The following is a 17,500-nucleotide window of genomic DNA, read 5'->3' as shown; positions in this document are numbered from 1 at the left end:
GAGTCAGAGACCTGGGGATTGCAAGTCACCCTCCACCCTCATGGCTTATCTCAAAGGGGAGGGCTGGGTACTTTTCCAGCGTGTTATGGAAGCAGTTTTATTCTCTTGATTTATTTCCATTTCCATAATTGGTAGCTTAAAAAAACTGACTGGGGGGTGGGGTGGGGTGAGGGGGCTGGCAATTTGCTTTAAATGTGGCCACCTACTCCAAAATGCCTCGATTATTTGGGTAACCTGACCCCCTTTTCTCCCGGGCTCTTTCCCAGGAGTTCTTTTGGACGGGTCCAGGAGGTAGGGTCCTTCTGGAGTCGACGCCTGCAGAGGTCACTTGTTTGGTACGCGGGGTCGTCCCCAGCGTTTGTGAGGAGCATATGCATGTGGTTGTGCTGACTGCACTCACAGGCTTGTAAATTTTCACCCTGGGAAATTAGCAACAAAGCCCGATCTGTCTCGTGGCTGCTTTGCACTTTCCGAGGGCGGCTTGTACTTGACTGAGCTGCAGAGCAGGCACGCGAGAGCGAGCGAGGGAGCCAGCGAGCGAGGGAGGGCGAGAAGGAAAGGAGACGAGAGGGGAGGGGTGGGGTGAGAGGTAAATAGTCTTAAATCGGAAGGGAGCTGCTTCTCTGTGGTCTTGACAAGCGCTGCCTGGACTCCGCCGGCTCAGTAATAACTGAGTGACCTTTTCTCGGGCTGTATTATGTCTGGCTGGGAAGGGATTGCATTTTGCAGCTGAGAGCCGGGGCTTTCCTTCAGCTCGGCTCCTCGCGCGCTGCTGGGTAAGTTGTCTGGAGCCTGGACGGAGAGCGAGCCAGCCTCGGATTGCAGTTGCCTAAAAGGAGGACACCTGTGGCTCAGATGCGGTCAACACCATTACTTGGCGGATCCTCGAGGACCTCATTATTTTAAACTTAAGAAATAGCGACTCCCTCCCCCCTCCTTTTTTTCCCTATTTTTTCAAACAATGCTTCTTTTTGACCTTTCCCAAGGAGAAGCGCTACAAAGCAGCCACTGTGCTTACTGAACGGCCTCCCCCTGTATCGCTTAATTGAGAAGGTAAGTGCAGCAACCGTGCACACACGCGTCGGTTTATTTGTGCTGTGTGTGTCTGCGGGTGCGCGCGTGCGTGTGCGGATATGGGTCTCTGTTTCCCCCCCTTCTCCCCCAGCCTCTCCTAATGAGGCATAAACTGGAGCTGCATCCCAGCTCCGCACTACAACTTTCGCTCGGGCTGCAGCTCTGCTGAGACGGTTTTGTTTAAATCATGTGAGGCTTCATTATTTTTATGATGAGACATGAAATAGATGCAGGCGGAAGATATTGATGGCAGGAGGCAGAGCGAGAGGCTGCGGCGCGGAACGTCTCAAGTAGGACTCGAGTGCATAATAGTCAAAGTTCACGATGAACTGCAGCATTTGTAGACCTAGGCTCCCGGGCCGAGGGGAGGCAGGAGAGTTGGGAATTTGGAGAAATGTTCACTCTGGGCCTTGAGGAAGGGAATTCAGTCCCGGGTGAACTCCCGGACCCTGCCCCCCTCCCCCCTTCCTTGCTGGGATTCTCCACCACCACTACTGAAAGAGTTTCAATTTCAGTCTTTGGGTTCTTGTTGGCACTTCTGTCAACCCTCACACGACCAAAAGGACAAATTATTTCTAGAAGATAGGAGAGTGACTATATTTAGGTGTTGGAGGGGGAGAAGTCACCACAGGAGAGAGGTTCAGTGGAATGGGGTGCGTACGTCCTAATAGGCTGAGATTCAAACTGATGCAGCACACTATAACGGGGGCTACCCAGACTGTTGTTATGAAATACAAGTCAGATTTATGATCTTTTTCATATTGAACATGATATGCTATGCTAACGCTGCATGTGACAGTTTAATCAAATCCATTTGTTACCACGAAGCTAAAAGGGGCCGCTGGGATTTTAGGATTACGGGCAGAGTTAAGGAAGCATGTGGCTTTGTCATTCGCCATCATTCTGCACACTGCCACACTGCGAGGGGCTCCGTGCGCGCCGTGTCTCGTCTGGCCGTCCCTCATCCCTTCCCCCACCCCCTGCCGCCGCTCCGACCCACTCCCAAAGTGGCTACACAATAGTAGGTCCTCGGCAGTGTAGGCTGTGCACCAGGTCCACACTTGAGCTACATCAAGGAGACCCTTTTCCACTTCTACGTTTGGGCTTGGTGCTCAATGAGAAGCCGCTGCAACTCAGGCACGTCTAAGTCAACTCATGCAGAAAAAGGAGAAAAGTTTTGGTAAGGTTACAATCTATCATAGATGCACTTTGCCTGCGCTCGGCACTCTTAGTTGCTCAAAAGCCTTCTTGCTCTTCCGCCGCTTTTGTGTCTTTCTAACAGATCCGAAATATTATTGTAACTGCTTTGAAGACTGCTGCTTAAACCAATTAATCTTGCTAGGTGCTACAAATACTGACACATATTCTTTGCAAATCATCCCTGTGTGGCTGCAAAGACACAACTACAAAAGCCTGGAGCATAAACTCCGCAAGGGATTCTTTGTTAGAGTGTATGTATGTTTCTTATTTTTTTTTTTTTATTTTGCATGTGAGCTGCATCAAAATTGAACTCAGTCTTGCAAATCTCTTGTTGGCCTTTGCCAAGCACTAGCACTTTGCTGCCATGGTAACTGTAATTAAACTGATAAGAGTGGAAAAATGTCAGTATCTCTGAGCCTTGCAGCTGCATTGGAGAAAAAGGGAATCAAATTGGTTCCCAGCTCCATTGCTCAAAAAGGGGGGGGGGGGTGGAAGGGTGGGAGGGGGGGGGGTTGGGAGTTGAAGGGGCAGAGCAGAGTTAAGCAGCTCCAGTGCCTGAGATCTGGGGACATCTATTTGCATTGTTGTCCCTTAGGGGGCTGCAGCCTGTAGGGATGCTCTGGGCCAGTGAACAGAGAGAAACAAGCTTTTAGGCCCAATCTAGTTTTCAAATAGGGGCTGGGGGTTGGGGAGAGGATGAAGATGGGCAGGAGGAGAGAAAATCTTTTGTTTGGTACCTTTTGGCAATCGATTGGCTCTGTTGGCCAAATTCTTTTAATCTGTGTCACTGCTCCCAGCTGCAAGACCTGCATTCCCATTTTAGCATCTTCCTGAGGCACCTCATCTCTGCCAACCCCCTTTATGTATTCCCTGTCCCTGTGCCTTCTCCCAAATTGTCCTCTATGCATCTTCCAAGGGAGGCAAAAGGTTTTCTATTCATTATGTGCAGTTAGCCCTCAAACAGAAAAGACTGTTTCTAAGTGCTGCAGATCTTTCATCATCATCATCATCATCATCATCATCATCATTATTATCATTATTTTAAAACCTTGTGTGTTGTAGAGTTGTGGTTACTTTGTTGTGTTAACTACTGAAGCTGAGACTGTGCGGATGAATGGCACAGAACAAGGGAACATAATGGAGGCAATCAACCGTTAGGCTGCCTCACAATGCAATCCAGGCAATTAAAAGCTCACCAGAGTTTAAATGAAATGGTTCTACTTATTTCTGCACACCACACTGCACAGGCTATTATTTATGTCTTTTTTTTAATTATGATTTCCCTTAAACTGTCAAATAACTCAGAATGGCAGGGTCTCCGAGGCAATAAGAATTTCCCTTAGAACAATTTACATGCCAATCTGAAACTAGTTATGAGTCCTGATGTGCTATGAGCAACTTGTGAAGTGTTTCTTCACCTACAAACATGCAACTCTACCCAAACGTGCTCTTCAGTTTGGCACGAGGAGGCCACCAACTGCTTTATGCCTTTTAGGTACCTGGCAGTGTGCTGACTGCAAAATAGTTGGTTGGGTTTTTTAACAACTGTTAACTTGAGAATCACTGAAAAGCTTCCATTTTTTTTTTCCCCTCAAAGAGGAATATGATTGTGCTTTGACCTAAGTAACCGTGATGGAATGTATTATCTCCAACTCCTTTTATGCCCACGGTCAAACAGAATGTAAGAGTTTCAAATATTAATTGGCCTATGAGTGTTAAATTAAAATGTCAACACAACAAAAACATTTTGTGAAGACAAGCAGGGTAGTGTTACTTGTGCCAAATGTTGGTGTCCGCTGTCCTGGGAGCAAAGCATTTGGAGAAAAGAGAGTTGACCTTCTAGGCTTTATGGTAGGAATGCAACTGTGGGGACTGCAGCTTAACTGCTGCAAAAGATTTTTTTTTAAATTCTCATCTTTGAGCTATGAAATTTGAAAAATAATGTCTTTCTAAACTAGAGAAATAAAATGGCTAACCTGACTATATCTCTGGTTATTTATATCAATGTAATCCAAAACATCATTTAAGAAATCAAAATGTTCCTCATTTCCCCTCCCTACTCCCAAGTATACAGTTAAGAGGCACTTGGGTATGTTCTGCCCTGTAATTAATGGGATTCATTCCTTGTGGAACCTTGCTAGAAGTGGATAACCAGTTCTGATCAAAGAAACGTCATTTGTTAGAAGTTTTAGAGAGAGAGACTTAGCAGAGCTATCAAGGGTTATGATTAATCTACACTAGACTCCTAGTTTCTTCAGAGAAAAGGAACAGAAAGCAAACTACAGGAATACCACCTGCTCTTCTGGACAAACCCAGCTGCTAGTCTACAGCCTCAGTGACTATGTCTATGCAAACCCTGCAGAAAGACTAGTCACCCCACTTGCCTCCCTGCCATTCCTCCTCCAGTACTGCACAAGACAAGTTACTTCCTAATGAACCTTCAGCATCATAACAAGCTTGGATGCAATTTATTCATGTATTATTTGGAAGTAGAAAAGTTACTCAGTAGTGGGGTGGTCCCTTGATGTCTTATCTGTATGATATTTTTAAAAGGTTGTTGAAGGTAATGGGGGTAAAGTATTATTCATCATCCAGTATCAGGGAGAACAGAAGGTGGTTTAGGTATTATGGAAGAGGGTAATGCTCAGAAAATGCGGGCGGTTAGAGCTTGATGTTTCCATTCTTGAAACTGTTTCAAGTGCATGCACATATGGTGTTTTGTGTCCTTCTATTTCCAAGTTGAAAACTTTATGCCCAAATCAGGAAGCATAAAATCTCAAAGGGGTCTCAACTCTAGGAAGGCCACCTGGTCCTAAGTCTTGTTCTACTTTGAATAAGTCCCTTAACCTCTTGTGGGCCTCTATTGTAATGCGTAAAGTAAGGAATTTGTAATAAATGGGTTTGATATTTTATATTGAAAATTAGTTATTTGATAAATTACGAAATCTTATTAAGAGTCAATCCAGCATTTTTAAAAGCAGAATATTTGATACTTAGGAAATAAGACATTCAAACATGAATATCTTTCACTAGAAAGGTTTCCATCAAGTTATAATACGAGTGAAATCCAGCTACTGCTTATTTGTGATGAAAATATGATTTAAAAATATAGAAATATCCTGTATGATAATAATGTGAATATGTTTAAGTATGGTGTTTGTATTTAGGCTTTGCCCTTTTTTTGTCTTTCTCTCATAAAAATAAATAAGTGCATATTTATGGTAATGAATTATGTAATCTCATACTTTAGCTATATATAAAAGCATATAGTTTCGCAAATATGCCATGAATATGGGCATTGATACTTATGCATATAAATACATTCTTAAAAGTTTTAGCATAATGAATAGTGTGAAATATTAAGGACTGCTGGAAGTATTTAACTGTCAACAAGAAAAATAGAATTGGTGAGCATTTCAGGTGACTGTTGTGTACTTAAGGATAAACATTCTGATTCTTAATAACCTTTATGCAGTCCCACCTAGGGTATATTCTCTTTCCACAATTAAACACATTTTAAGTAAAATGTTTAACCAGTCAAGAAAAACTAATTTCTTACTGCTATAGATTGTGTGTGGATCTGTTTATGAAATAGCTTACTTTCAAAATTGTTAGCCATTTACTCACAGTGTCACCCTATAAGAAATACATGTAGGAAATAGGACTACCATATTATTATAAAGAATATTTATCTCCACATTTATGACACTATTTTTTTGGACACGAGTTTATAATTTTTGCGAGCTTTTACTTAACCACAGTTGTAAAAGATTTAATACAGACTTTGTAAAGTTTCAGACTCTTTGTTCCCAAAATTTGGTTTGATTCAGCAAACCCTGAAAGAAAAAAAAAATGAAGAGCTGATGCTCTCAGCAAAGGCAATATGAAATATTGAACTTGTTGAAGATCTTTTAACATCTGTTTTTATTTCGTTTGTTGTCCCAGCTCGCTTTCTGCTTTTGTCTCCTTTTAGGTATACAAATGCTCTCAGTCCAGCCAGACACCAAGCCGAAAGGTTGTGCTGGCTGCAACCGAAAGATCAAGGACCGGTATCTTCTAAAGGCACTGGACAAATACTGGCATGAAGACTGCCTGAAGTGTGCCTGCTGTGACTGTCGCTTGGGAGAGGTGGGCTCCACCCTGTACACTAAAGCTAATCTTATCCTTTGTCGCAGAGACTATCTGAGGTAGGAATTACCCTTGCACACCAGTGATGACTGGATTCCTTTTAAAATACTTTTGTAAGTGTAATTTTTGTTTGTTTTATTTCCTTGCTGCCAGTTTATTTTCCTGAATGATATTGACCTGTTAGTCTTCAAAACGCTGCCCAGTGTGTATGACTCCAATATCTGTGGAAGGAATGGCCAAAGAAACACTGTATCAAAAGTGTTCTGATTTGGCATGCCTGAATGCTGTGTTTTGGAATAGGTTACTTCACGGCCTGTATCAAAACTACCAGTTAATGTCAAGGATGCAGTTCATAGAAATCAACAAACAAACCTGTTATTACATTGCACTAATAACAGAGGTAGGATGGGCTAAGCACAATGCAGAGAAGAGAGTCAGTTCTTTGGCTAAACTTTCTTTTCTTTCTTTTTTAAGCATATCATGTGAAAACGTTTAACTGCTGCCTCTTAGACCTGAATTGAGACCTCTTCAGTTAACCAGTTTTCTTTTGATTCAGATTCATCAGGGAAACTTTAATTCTCAGTCCTTAGCTGGTAATTAGTAATGCATTTCTCACAGTTTTGAAAAGTTTTTCCAAGTGTGGATGTGTATTGCAGAAGGACATCATGGGGCGTCACTGAGCATTGAGCCACCTCAGCTTTCCAGTAGCTTTATGGGAAACAGCAAAGCTTAAAGCTGCCATCCAGTACCAGGAAGGAGGACAGATTTCTGATATTCAGATAGCTGCAGAGTTTCAGGGCAAGGCAGGTATTCTGGGTTGAGAGGCCAAGAAGTGAGTGTAAGCACTAGGGGATGAAACTCTAAGCTCTCTCTTCTCATATTAGCAAGACTTTAGTCCTCAACATGTAAACTTCCATGTAGAATAGATCATTCTGCTTTTTTGAAAAGCTTTGAAACTTACTACAGCTGCATGTCACTTTATTAATAAGGTAGGATCTAGGAAATTAGAGAAATGACATTGTATGGCATCATTTGGATTTTTATATTTTATGAAATTAGTAAATTTTCTAGTATGACATTAGTTTTGTTTTTAAATTGCCCCACCTATGACACAAAATTTAGTATTTAGCAGTGACATCTGAACCAACTTGATCATTTTGGAGGGGTTCTGAAGGAAATTTGGTGCTTTTCAATATGGTTTTCAGATAATTAGTCAGATGCAATGGTTACATACAAAAATATATCATTTGATTAATGGTAGTTATGAGGATGAATTAAGTACTTTATATTAGTGCTTCTCTTTGGACTGTTTCCTCTGGTGTCCTTCTGAACAATTACGACCACTTGTTACTACTACTTTGTGCTCAAGATACACAGAATACAAGAAGTTAGCAACAACTGGAGTCTCTACAGCCAGGAAGTCTTTGCTTGTGAGAAAACTAATCTGAATGAACGTATTGTATGAGTTCCCTTAGAAATTCCTAGTCTTTGAACGAAGGACTCTCTTTACAATAAGTTTCTCTTCTGCTCTTTGAGTTAGAGCCTCATTCTACATAAACATATTTGCTTTGAGTCATTTAACCTTGCTTACCTAATTTTGCTATAACCAATAATCAGAGCTTTTGAACACATTTTTAACTTTTATGTTTACTCACTATTTCAGTATCTCAAGGGTATTCATGTTAGAGCAATTCAATCCCATCCAACAGTTTGTATGCAAGACTAAAGTGTTCTAATCACCACTAAAGATGAAAATTCAGTGGAAGTTCAAGAAAGTCTCTTGAAATCCTGCAATCTTTAAATAAAAAATGTACATTTGACAAGGAAATGCTTGTGTTTTGAGCAAAAGTGCTTTGCAGTTTTCAATATGATAGCAAGAAAGAGAAAGCAATTATCAAATGGGTTTGTTTTACCTGTTCTTCTAATAGTAAAAATAGATGTTAAACTGGCATTTGAGAGTTTCAAGTGAGTTTTTGTTGAAGGGTATGTACCAAAATAGTTTTCTTCAGAAACCCTGCTGTCATTCAATGACTTCATATGTAACTTTTTAAATACAACTTTTAATTATTGATGACCTGAAACTTTTAATGTTAGTTTATTTAAAATATATAGTCATGCTCTGTCAAATATAAAACCTAGTCCTGATTTCCAATATATTTATTCATCAGGATAGAGTTTTCTCTTAAATTGTTCATTAACAAATTACTAGCTAGGTGTAATGTTAATAGTTCAAGGCTGTTAACATTTTAAACCAAAGTGTTAGCCGCAAGTTTCATTCCTTATTTATACTAAAGGTCTGTTTTATATAACATGACTTCTTTGGCTAAATGACTAATTCATCAGCACTTAAGTATTGTGAAAGTGAAATGGAAACTGTGTAGACACTGTGTTTAATAGATTATACCTCAGATTGGGTATTTGATTTTATATGAAAATTATACATCATTGATATTGTGTGAAGCAATAGTATCTGACTGGTTGTTTTTTCTATTGTGTGTATTGTGTCAAAACCTTCTGATTAGCACATTAAAATAGTTTGATTATGTATGTTAAAAAAGAATTAGAATGAATGAAATTAAATTTGCAAATTAATTTATATAAATATGTATAATCATTACAAATGTTTAGTGCTTACTATGAGAGAGACGTAATTTAAGACAATGGATAAAATGAACTGAAAGGAGAGGCTCCTTTAGAATTGTTATTTTCTAATTATTTAATTATTCAAAATTTGATGTCGTTAGTGAAAAAGTTGCCTTCTGTCTGTGACTATTTTCTAGAACTTAAAATAGAAATTTTTTTCCTGGTTCAGATTTCCTTTTATACTTTCTCGGGCCATTTCTTAATCATTCACATGCTATTAAAATGTGGTTTTATTTTGGTTTTGAACTTTGGAAATCATGTAATTCTTTCAAGTTACCAAACTGTCTATAATTTTTTTTTTTTATTCTTTGCTCTTTGAATTGCTAAGCACCTAACTAAGAGTACAGAAAAGGAAAAAGAAAAAACACCACCACCACCAGTTTGGCTGTTCCAGTAAATAGTTATTTTAATCTTGATGCAGAGAATTAATCTTTTTTAACTATAAAAGGTGAAATATTTTTGCCAATTGTATTTACCTAATTTTTTCCCCAAAAGGGAAAAAAAATTAAAAAATAAAAACCTTTCTAATGATCAACAGTGAGTCTTTAAGATTCACATTTTATGTAACATTACTTTGGATCATGATAGCATTGATATGTTTTTACACATTTTTTTATAATTTAGAATATTAAGAAATAGTAAAAACCATAAGTGTTTAGATCATAATATTAGTGTTAATGTAAGATCTATTTTTTTTCAAATAAGTTTCTCCTTTGTGCCACAAATACCTATATTTAAGAAATTTGTTTTTCAGTCTATGCACACACTTTCAAAATTACTCACTTTCCTAAGAAAGCTGATTAATTATCTTGTCTTATTTGTAGAATATATATTTCATGTGTCTAACAATACGTAATTTACCCATTTGTAGGATTATTTTCCTCTGTTGGCACATTGGATAAAGGAAGAGAAGGACTGGACTTTCAAAACCTTTTTATGAACAAGTTTTCTGACTGAAACTAGCCACTCTACCTGCCAATTGATATTTGTATGCTGAGACATGAACGTGAATGTAATTTACACCATGTCCAACACATAAACACCGCATGACCATTTTTATAGTTAAAGGATGAGTTCATTTCAATTTTAGACAAGTAGCAGTAGTTATACCCTAATCTGGAATTTAAAAAAATGAATACTTAAAGTAAGTTAGCAATTACTATGTTAAAACAGTTAAGTTTTAGTAGTGATGTTTATGGAACTCTAGCTCCTATTGAAGAGAAGAAAGGAGTATTTCAGCACTGATCTGCTGAACAAAAGGTAAATATTTTACCCTACCAGCCACTCCACTGGAGAAAGACGTCTCAGTCTGTTTTAGTAAGGATTTCAACCCCATCTATTGACACTGAGGCCAATCTACCAATCAATATTTACATATTGTTCTTGTTTATTTGCCATCAATTTAAAACAGACTCATAGTTGATCCTGTAGTGGGTTTTCAGAAGCTGTAAATCACACTGTAGGAGATTGCCCATCTCTCCTGCCAAGCATGTGGTGGATTCAAACCTCTGAGCACCACGTATATATACTACCCATCAGAGAAGCCCGAGAGACACTGTAATGTTGCTCCAGGTCAGAATAGTCTCAAAGACAAGAAGTTTTGTGTGTTTATTTTTAATCACTACTAAACAATCTTTTTTACTGGTGAATGTAACAATAAGCTCAACCGTGTTGGTATTGGTTGACACAGCATAGGGCAAGGTTCAAATCTGCTGTTCATAGGGTCTCTCTGAGTCATAGCCAACTTAACAGAACATAAAACCAACAACAAACTGTCATCTTTATTTCTACTTGGAAAGGATGAAAGAATCATTGTTTATAATTGGAGTTTGATAATTAAGATTTTGTAATAAACATTAAACAGAACAAGGAGGAACATCTAAACACTGTTTTTTTAACTTAGAAGAAATAGTCTCAGAATTTACTATTGGTAATTGAACAATTTGTGGTTTTTGATTAAGCCTCCAACTTCTTTCTTGTTTTATTTTCAAGCATTAGGGTGATGTAGACTGCTTCTTATCTTTCTATGAGTGCAAGCTTGTCAGAGTTTATTTGAAGCCATTTGGTATATACCATCAAAGTTGCGTATAGCTCTTACTGTATGAGAAGCTGAAAATGTCTTACATAAAACTTAATGTAATTTGCTATTTCTCTATTGGAGGATGATTTTTTTTTATATAATGAGAGTACTGAAAAGGATTGATTCTTCATGTTCCACCATAGTGCCAATTAACAGAGATGATTTGAAGCTGCAATTCTGACTATACTTTTTATATACTTTAATATAATAATATAACTTTAAAGCAGAAAATGAAAATAAAGAGCTATATTCAGCATAAATCTAGTTGTAACCTTGTTTCAAATTGATCTAATGTGCTGATTCTGTATTTTTGTAAAAGGAAAAGTGAGGCTAAAAATAAATATGAGTATGGTTAAATTATTTTGCCTACAAAATATATAGATCCTTTTTTAATATTAAATGAAGGCTTCTTTATTTTGCCCTTCATATTTAATTTTTAAATTTATACTTTTGGGAATAGTTACCTCTGGAAAGTTGTTGTTAGGTGCCATTGTTGCTAAAATTTTTAAAAAGACCACCTACTTTTACTATCTAAAATTTTGAAAACTTAAGTTTTATGTGGGATATGACTCCTTACAGATTAAATTTTTCCCTTAGATCTTCATATTCACTTTCTTAAAACTTTATTATAGTCATAACTTTTTATCATATCTAAGTGTCTATTTTAATCTTTGCATTATGAAATATTTTGGCGTGCCATTATATTACAATCCATAGTCTGTTAAAAAATACTGTTATATTCTTTGGAAGTTGTCTGATCTTATTTATAGCTTTATAAAAAGAAGTAATCTGGAGTCCATTTTCCCTTTTACCGTAGGAAAGCATTATTGGAATATATTTCAAACATTTTAGGCGATATATTATTCACACCTCAGCTCAAATAGGGAATGATACTTTTGTTTTCCACAGGATTTTGAAAGAGTGCTTTGCACTCAAATACTGCTGGGTTCACATGAGGTTTCCTCTGCAACAATTTCTGTGAAATTATTTAATCCATTACATTTTCAGTGTTTCTGATTTCAAATTTATTGACAACATCTTTCAGTCCTTTTTTTTTTTTTTTGCACTTTGACAATGCATCATAGATTTTTCTTCGGTGAATAAGTATTTCAATATTTTATGTAGTTAATTATTTTAGTTTGTAGCTTTCTTTCGTTTTATAGACTAGGGATATTTTCAGTAAATATACTTCCCAGAAACACACAAAAATATTTAAAATGTAAAACTAATGTTTTTTTCTATATTTACTGTTTTTTATCTTTTTATATAAAGCATGGAATACTTCAGTCAGTCGAGTTTTTACACATAAGATGGATAAGTTAGACATACCTGACTTAGCAGAAAAATATTCTGTTTCTACAAGTATGTTTAGGATTAAATGCATCGGGAAGAACTACATATGAGAATTGCTAAAATTGCTTATTTAGCACTTTATAAATACATAGAACTCTGGGAAAGAATATCTATTTTTGGTTGCTCTTAGAATATATCAAAGTAAGCCAGAACTTCATTTATAAACTTAACATTAGTCTCCATTAAGTGACTAATAATAAATTTTAATGCTGTGTTTTGACTGCATAAACACATATTATTAAAGAATCTAATTTTTAAAAATACACTGAAAGTATAGTTTTTAAAATGTTTTTGATGTGTATACATACATTTTAGAAATATATTACAGAGTTCAGTTTTCTGCTTCCCATAAAAATGATACAAAGTCTAAGGAGAATTGTACAAACCTAAACTACCATTATATTTTAATTATCTAATGCAAGGAATGAGAATCTTGTTTTGGTATTTATTTGGAATACATTTTTCCAGTTAGAATACGTTTTATTCAGAATTATGCACTGCAGCCATATCCAGTTTTGCAACAAAATTATTTAACATTTCTCACTGTGTCCGTAAATGCCAACATATGTAAAGTATAAATACAGGAAGATCCTGAAAACAAGATATATAAAAATGAAAATATTTCTATTAGATGGCATTTACATTAGTCATATTTCTATAGAAAGATACTTTTTAAAAAAAATTCTCTTTCAATGAAATTTGAGATCATTTAAGTGATTATTAACATGAATACATTGTTTCCCATTGTTAAGCATGAGAAGAGATACAGATATGTGATTGTAGACATATGAATGTGTTTTACATACAGATTTAGAATCTATGTAACACTAGAGTAAATGTTACCTTTTATCATCATTGACGTGGCGACATTTCTTCAGTTTGTCAAGTTTTTACCTTTGTGCAATTTAGATACTTGAGGCTTGCTAATTTATTCATATAGTAAATTACAGCACTGACTTTTTTATAGTTTTCACTAGTCCCAGGGAACAGCAAGTTTTATAAAACTAAAGAATGCCTTAAATGTATTCCCTCGTGATTTTTACCTTCTAGTTCTTTATTCTCACTTCCAATGGAGTTTGATATTGTCCTTATTTTGTTTCTACCATTGTTGACAAACATTTTTCAATTACTAGGCATACTTTCATTTTTTCAAGATATTTGTAAGAGATTTATTTTGAAGTGGCAGCGTATATTGGGAAACAATGGATATACCATTTAGATTTTCTTACCTGAAAGTAATTGCTTTCGTAGTCACTCTTCCCCTCTAATTATCAGTTTAAAAAGATATAACTACATGCTGAATATATTAGAATCTAGCATATTTTATAATATTCACCAAACCTATTTACTATAATCTCAAAGTACAAGCATCAAGCCTGCACATTGAGCTATACCACTTTTGATTTCAACTCTGATACCATCAAAACTTCTTGATAAACCTTTTTTCTTCTCAACAGTATTACTATAGTCATGTAAAGCTTCAAAAGCATTTGCGGAATTCTTTTGCTCCATTGGGGTTGTTATGATACAAAACCCTCTAGCAATGAGCTTTCCTACTTTAAAATAAAATCATTCCTAAGATAAGTAATCATCTTTGAATCAACAGATCTATGATTTGAAGTTGGAAAATTAACATTAAGCTGTGGGTATTAAGTTCAACTCTAACCAGTATATGTTATTATGATTCAATTTAATATTAAAAACTCTTCCAACTGGGCTGTGGAGAAAATAAGACTCTTAGGAATTAAAAGATTATTTGCAGAGGAGTGTTCCAAAGCCACATTTAAGCAACACTGCTATTACTAATGCAGTAAAGTTTTGTCCACAATATATATAGCCTACTAATAAAAACAGAAACCAGCTTTCTAATCAATATCTAATAAGACAAGGACTAGTCATGGGGCAGGGAGATCTGGTGGTCTATTGAGTAAGGAATTACTCTGCTGCCAACTCAAAAGCAGGCAGTTCAATACCAGCAGGCACTCTGTAGAAGAGAGACAGGCACTCTTCTCCTGTCCCACTGAAGAGTCAGCTTTGAGCTGATCCCAACACAAAACTACATAACAACAGTAATGGAGCATGTTCAAACTAGGAAACTCACTGCTATGGAGTTGATTGTATAAATTACTCCAAGCCCATAGTGTTGATCCAACTCATAGAGACCCTCCTTGGAAAGTGGGTTTCCAAGGCTGTAAATCCTTAAGAGATTAGTCCCGCTTTTTCTTGAGGAGCAGCTGCTAGATTAGAACCACTGGTCTTTTGGTTAGCAGTGCAACATATAATTCACTATGCCGTTCAAACTTCTTGGTCATTTATGAAGAGGACAAGATAGAAAAGCTGATGGAATCTCTTCTTTCCCTGATGTGTCCTTGTTGTGCTGGCCATGTTGGACATTTTATTTACCATTTCATGCTTCACTACCTCTTCAACAGTTGTACAAGGAAACAATTTAGTCACTAAATGTAATGTTGATAGCTCATACCTCTAAACAATGAATAATAGGTCATTATAGATTATGTAATAAGAAATGTACTGTTTGGTGGCTTAGTGGTAAAAGTAGGGTGTAATCCCAAAAGCACATATTTCTAATCCACAAGCTATTCCAAGGGGGAAGGATGGGCAATCTTCTTTCATGCCTCGAAAAACCTGCTGAAGGGTCAGGTTTATGGGTTGGTTCCAACTTGATGGCACACAACAACAGCAGTAGTAAAAAAAAAATTATTAAATCTGAGAAATTTAACAAGAATTTAAAGACAAGATTTAAAAAAAATTCTACAACTGATAAATATATTAACTCAAAAATACTGTGATTGAGTTAGAACAAACTCATAGCTGACCCTCCAATGGTTTTCTGGAGGCTGTAAATCTTAATCTCAAAAATGGAGGAGATTGCTCATTTTTCTTCTACATCGCTGCTGGAGGATTTGAACCATCAGAGATGCCACCTTTGGGTCAGCAGTGAAACTCCTTATGGGCTACACCACCAGAGCTTCCTGAATATATTAATACCAGTTGTTATTAAATAACTAAATAAAATGTCTACAGGGTTCAAGTCTACTTACATCTCATGTAAACGATATGGAGAAGGAAGTGGAATGATAAGGAAGTAATGGAAAGTTTATGGAAGAAATGAGGTTATAAGTAAAATGTAAAGAGATCCTTTTAAAAAGCTCAGCTCTGAACTTCTTAGTTGTGTTTTGGAAACAGAATGAGATATAAAGAGAGCTTAGTAAATTTCATTTTATTTGTATTGTTACATTTTTTATTTATAGGGACTGGTAAACGATCAACAAATACAAACCGTTAATTCATGCCCTTGCAAAATGCTTGGCATCCTAATACTCAATTTCTCATTTGTATTAGGATTCTATGTGTTCTACATGTGAAGACCTGGTGTCATAGTACATTATATGTTAGGCTGAGAACCAAAAAGTCAATGGTTCAAATCCAACAACCATTCTACAAAATAAAGATGGGCAGTCTCCTCCTGTCAAAATTTGCAGCCTCAGAAACTCAACAGAAGGTCACCACCATGAGTCAGAATCAATGTGAGGGAGGCAGTGGGGCATGCTGTAAATATTGTTACCAAGTCCTGGGATATGACATTGAATGAACAAATTAATCCATTTTCCGTGTAGAGGTATACTCAAGAAAACAAAAATATAATGTGTTACAAGACTGAAAAAAGCATTATGGGAAAGATTGTAAAAATATAACAGACCTATAGAACTTATATTTCTGTGCGGAAGGTTATGGGAGGGAAGAGGGATAGCAAAGGAGGGGAGAACTGGGGAAGGAAAAGGAGAGAAGAGAGGAGAGAAGAACAGAGGGAGAAGAGAGGGGGGAGGGGAGGAGAAAAAGAGGAGAGGAGAGGAGGAGAGGGAGGGAGAGAGAGAGATAGAGGGAAAGTAAAGGAAAAGAAGGGGAGGGGAGGGAGAGAGAAATTTAAAATATTAAATAAATTAGGTAAATGTAGCTTTACTTGAGATGGTAACATGAGAAAAGACCTGGTGAAGTGAAGGAACTATTATCAGCTATGGGAAGGATACTCTTGACACAGAAGAGAAGGAGGTTGCTTGGTGTGTTTGTGGAACATGAAGGATACAAGTCTGGACCTAGTCCTAACAGAAGAGGTAAGAGTTAGGAGCAGCCACTACATGTATCCCCTATCACTAAGAGAGCTAAATAATGCCTCTATTCTCACACTTTTAAATGACCCCCCCAGCCAGTGGTTATACTTTCACCTGATGATTACTGTAAAATTGATCCCTTTAGGCTGCTACTGAATAAACACAGTTTTAATTCTAGAACGTGTCTGCTTAATTGAGTGTGATGATTTCCAATTATTATTTAGTGGTAGATTTTTGTTGTTTGTTTTGGTTTTTTGTGCATTTTGATCTGGGCTTATTTGGACCTTGAATTATTAAGTAATGTAAAAGTAATTTGTGAAATAATATAAATCTGAGGATAGACCTTAGGGTTTGCTCACTTGATTGTCTATTGCTAATCTGTGAGTAATGGTGTAGTTTTTGTTTTATCTTTTAGATTTTTTTTTCAGTTGAGGCGTCACATGTAAATACCAATATGATTAATGAAGTGTATTATTTCAGTATGTTGATGAGGACTGGGGCTGTCTTCACAATCTACATGAGGGGGAAATGTTAAAGGTGACATTTAACTCACTCTTAATCCATTGTAGTTGGTGTTTTTGAACATACAGATAATAAAAGTGGTAGAGATGTAGACTTCTCATCATTGTCATGTTTTACCCTGGAGTTTGAAATATCCGTTTTTTCCCCATCTAAGAGTATTTTTTTTTCTTTTTAGAGTCAAATAGATATCTGTTTAACTCAATTATTTCTTTGTGCAAACATATAATTATTATTAAAAATGTATCCAAATCTGGCATTTTAAAAGATACATTATAGATATATTGTTCTTTAAAACTATTTAAATACATTCTTTTTTTTCTCTTTTTTTTCTATAATTATATTTTATTAATTTTCATAAACATTTACAGAG

At 36.5% G+C, this 17,500-nt stretch overlaps 1 protein-coding gene across 3 annotated transcripts in view; it reads left to right on the top strand.

Annotated features, from left to right (window-relative positions):
• The window catches only part of LMO3 (LIM domain only 3 (rhombotin-like 2)), an 81,488-nt gene that overhangs the window by 955 nt on the left and 63,033 nt on the right, over nt 1-17,500 (top strand). The window contains exons 2-3 of one of the 3 annotated variants that reach the window (XM_006888440.1): nt 987-1,053; nt 6,248-6,461. In XM_006888440.1, coding sequence (XP_006888502.1) covers nt 6,256-6,461 — 206 coding nt within the window. In that variant the 5' untranslated portion in view covers nt 987-1,053; nt 6,248-6,255. Of the gene's footprint in view, nt 1-986; nt 1,054-1,159; nt 1,365-2,229; nt 2,255-6,247; nt 6,462-17,500 lie in introns of those variants that run through there. The other 2 variants (XM_006888439.1, XM_006888438.1) reach the window with 2 other exon arrangements.

Source organism: Elephantulus edwardii, unplaced genomic scaffold, assembly GCF_000299155.1.
Source record: "Elephantulus edwardii isolate Elephantulus edwardi_28Jun2011 unplaced genomic scaffold, EleEdw1.0 scaffold00067, whole genome shotgun sequence".
NCBI classification, from domain to species: domain Eukaryota; kingdom Metazoa; phylum Chordata; class Mammalia; order Macroscelidea; family Macroscelididae; genus Elephantulus; species Elephantulus edwardii.
Note: the sequence above shows the minus strand (reverse complement) of the source record. Positions and strands in the feature narration are given on the sequence as shown.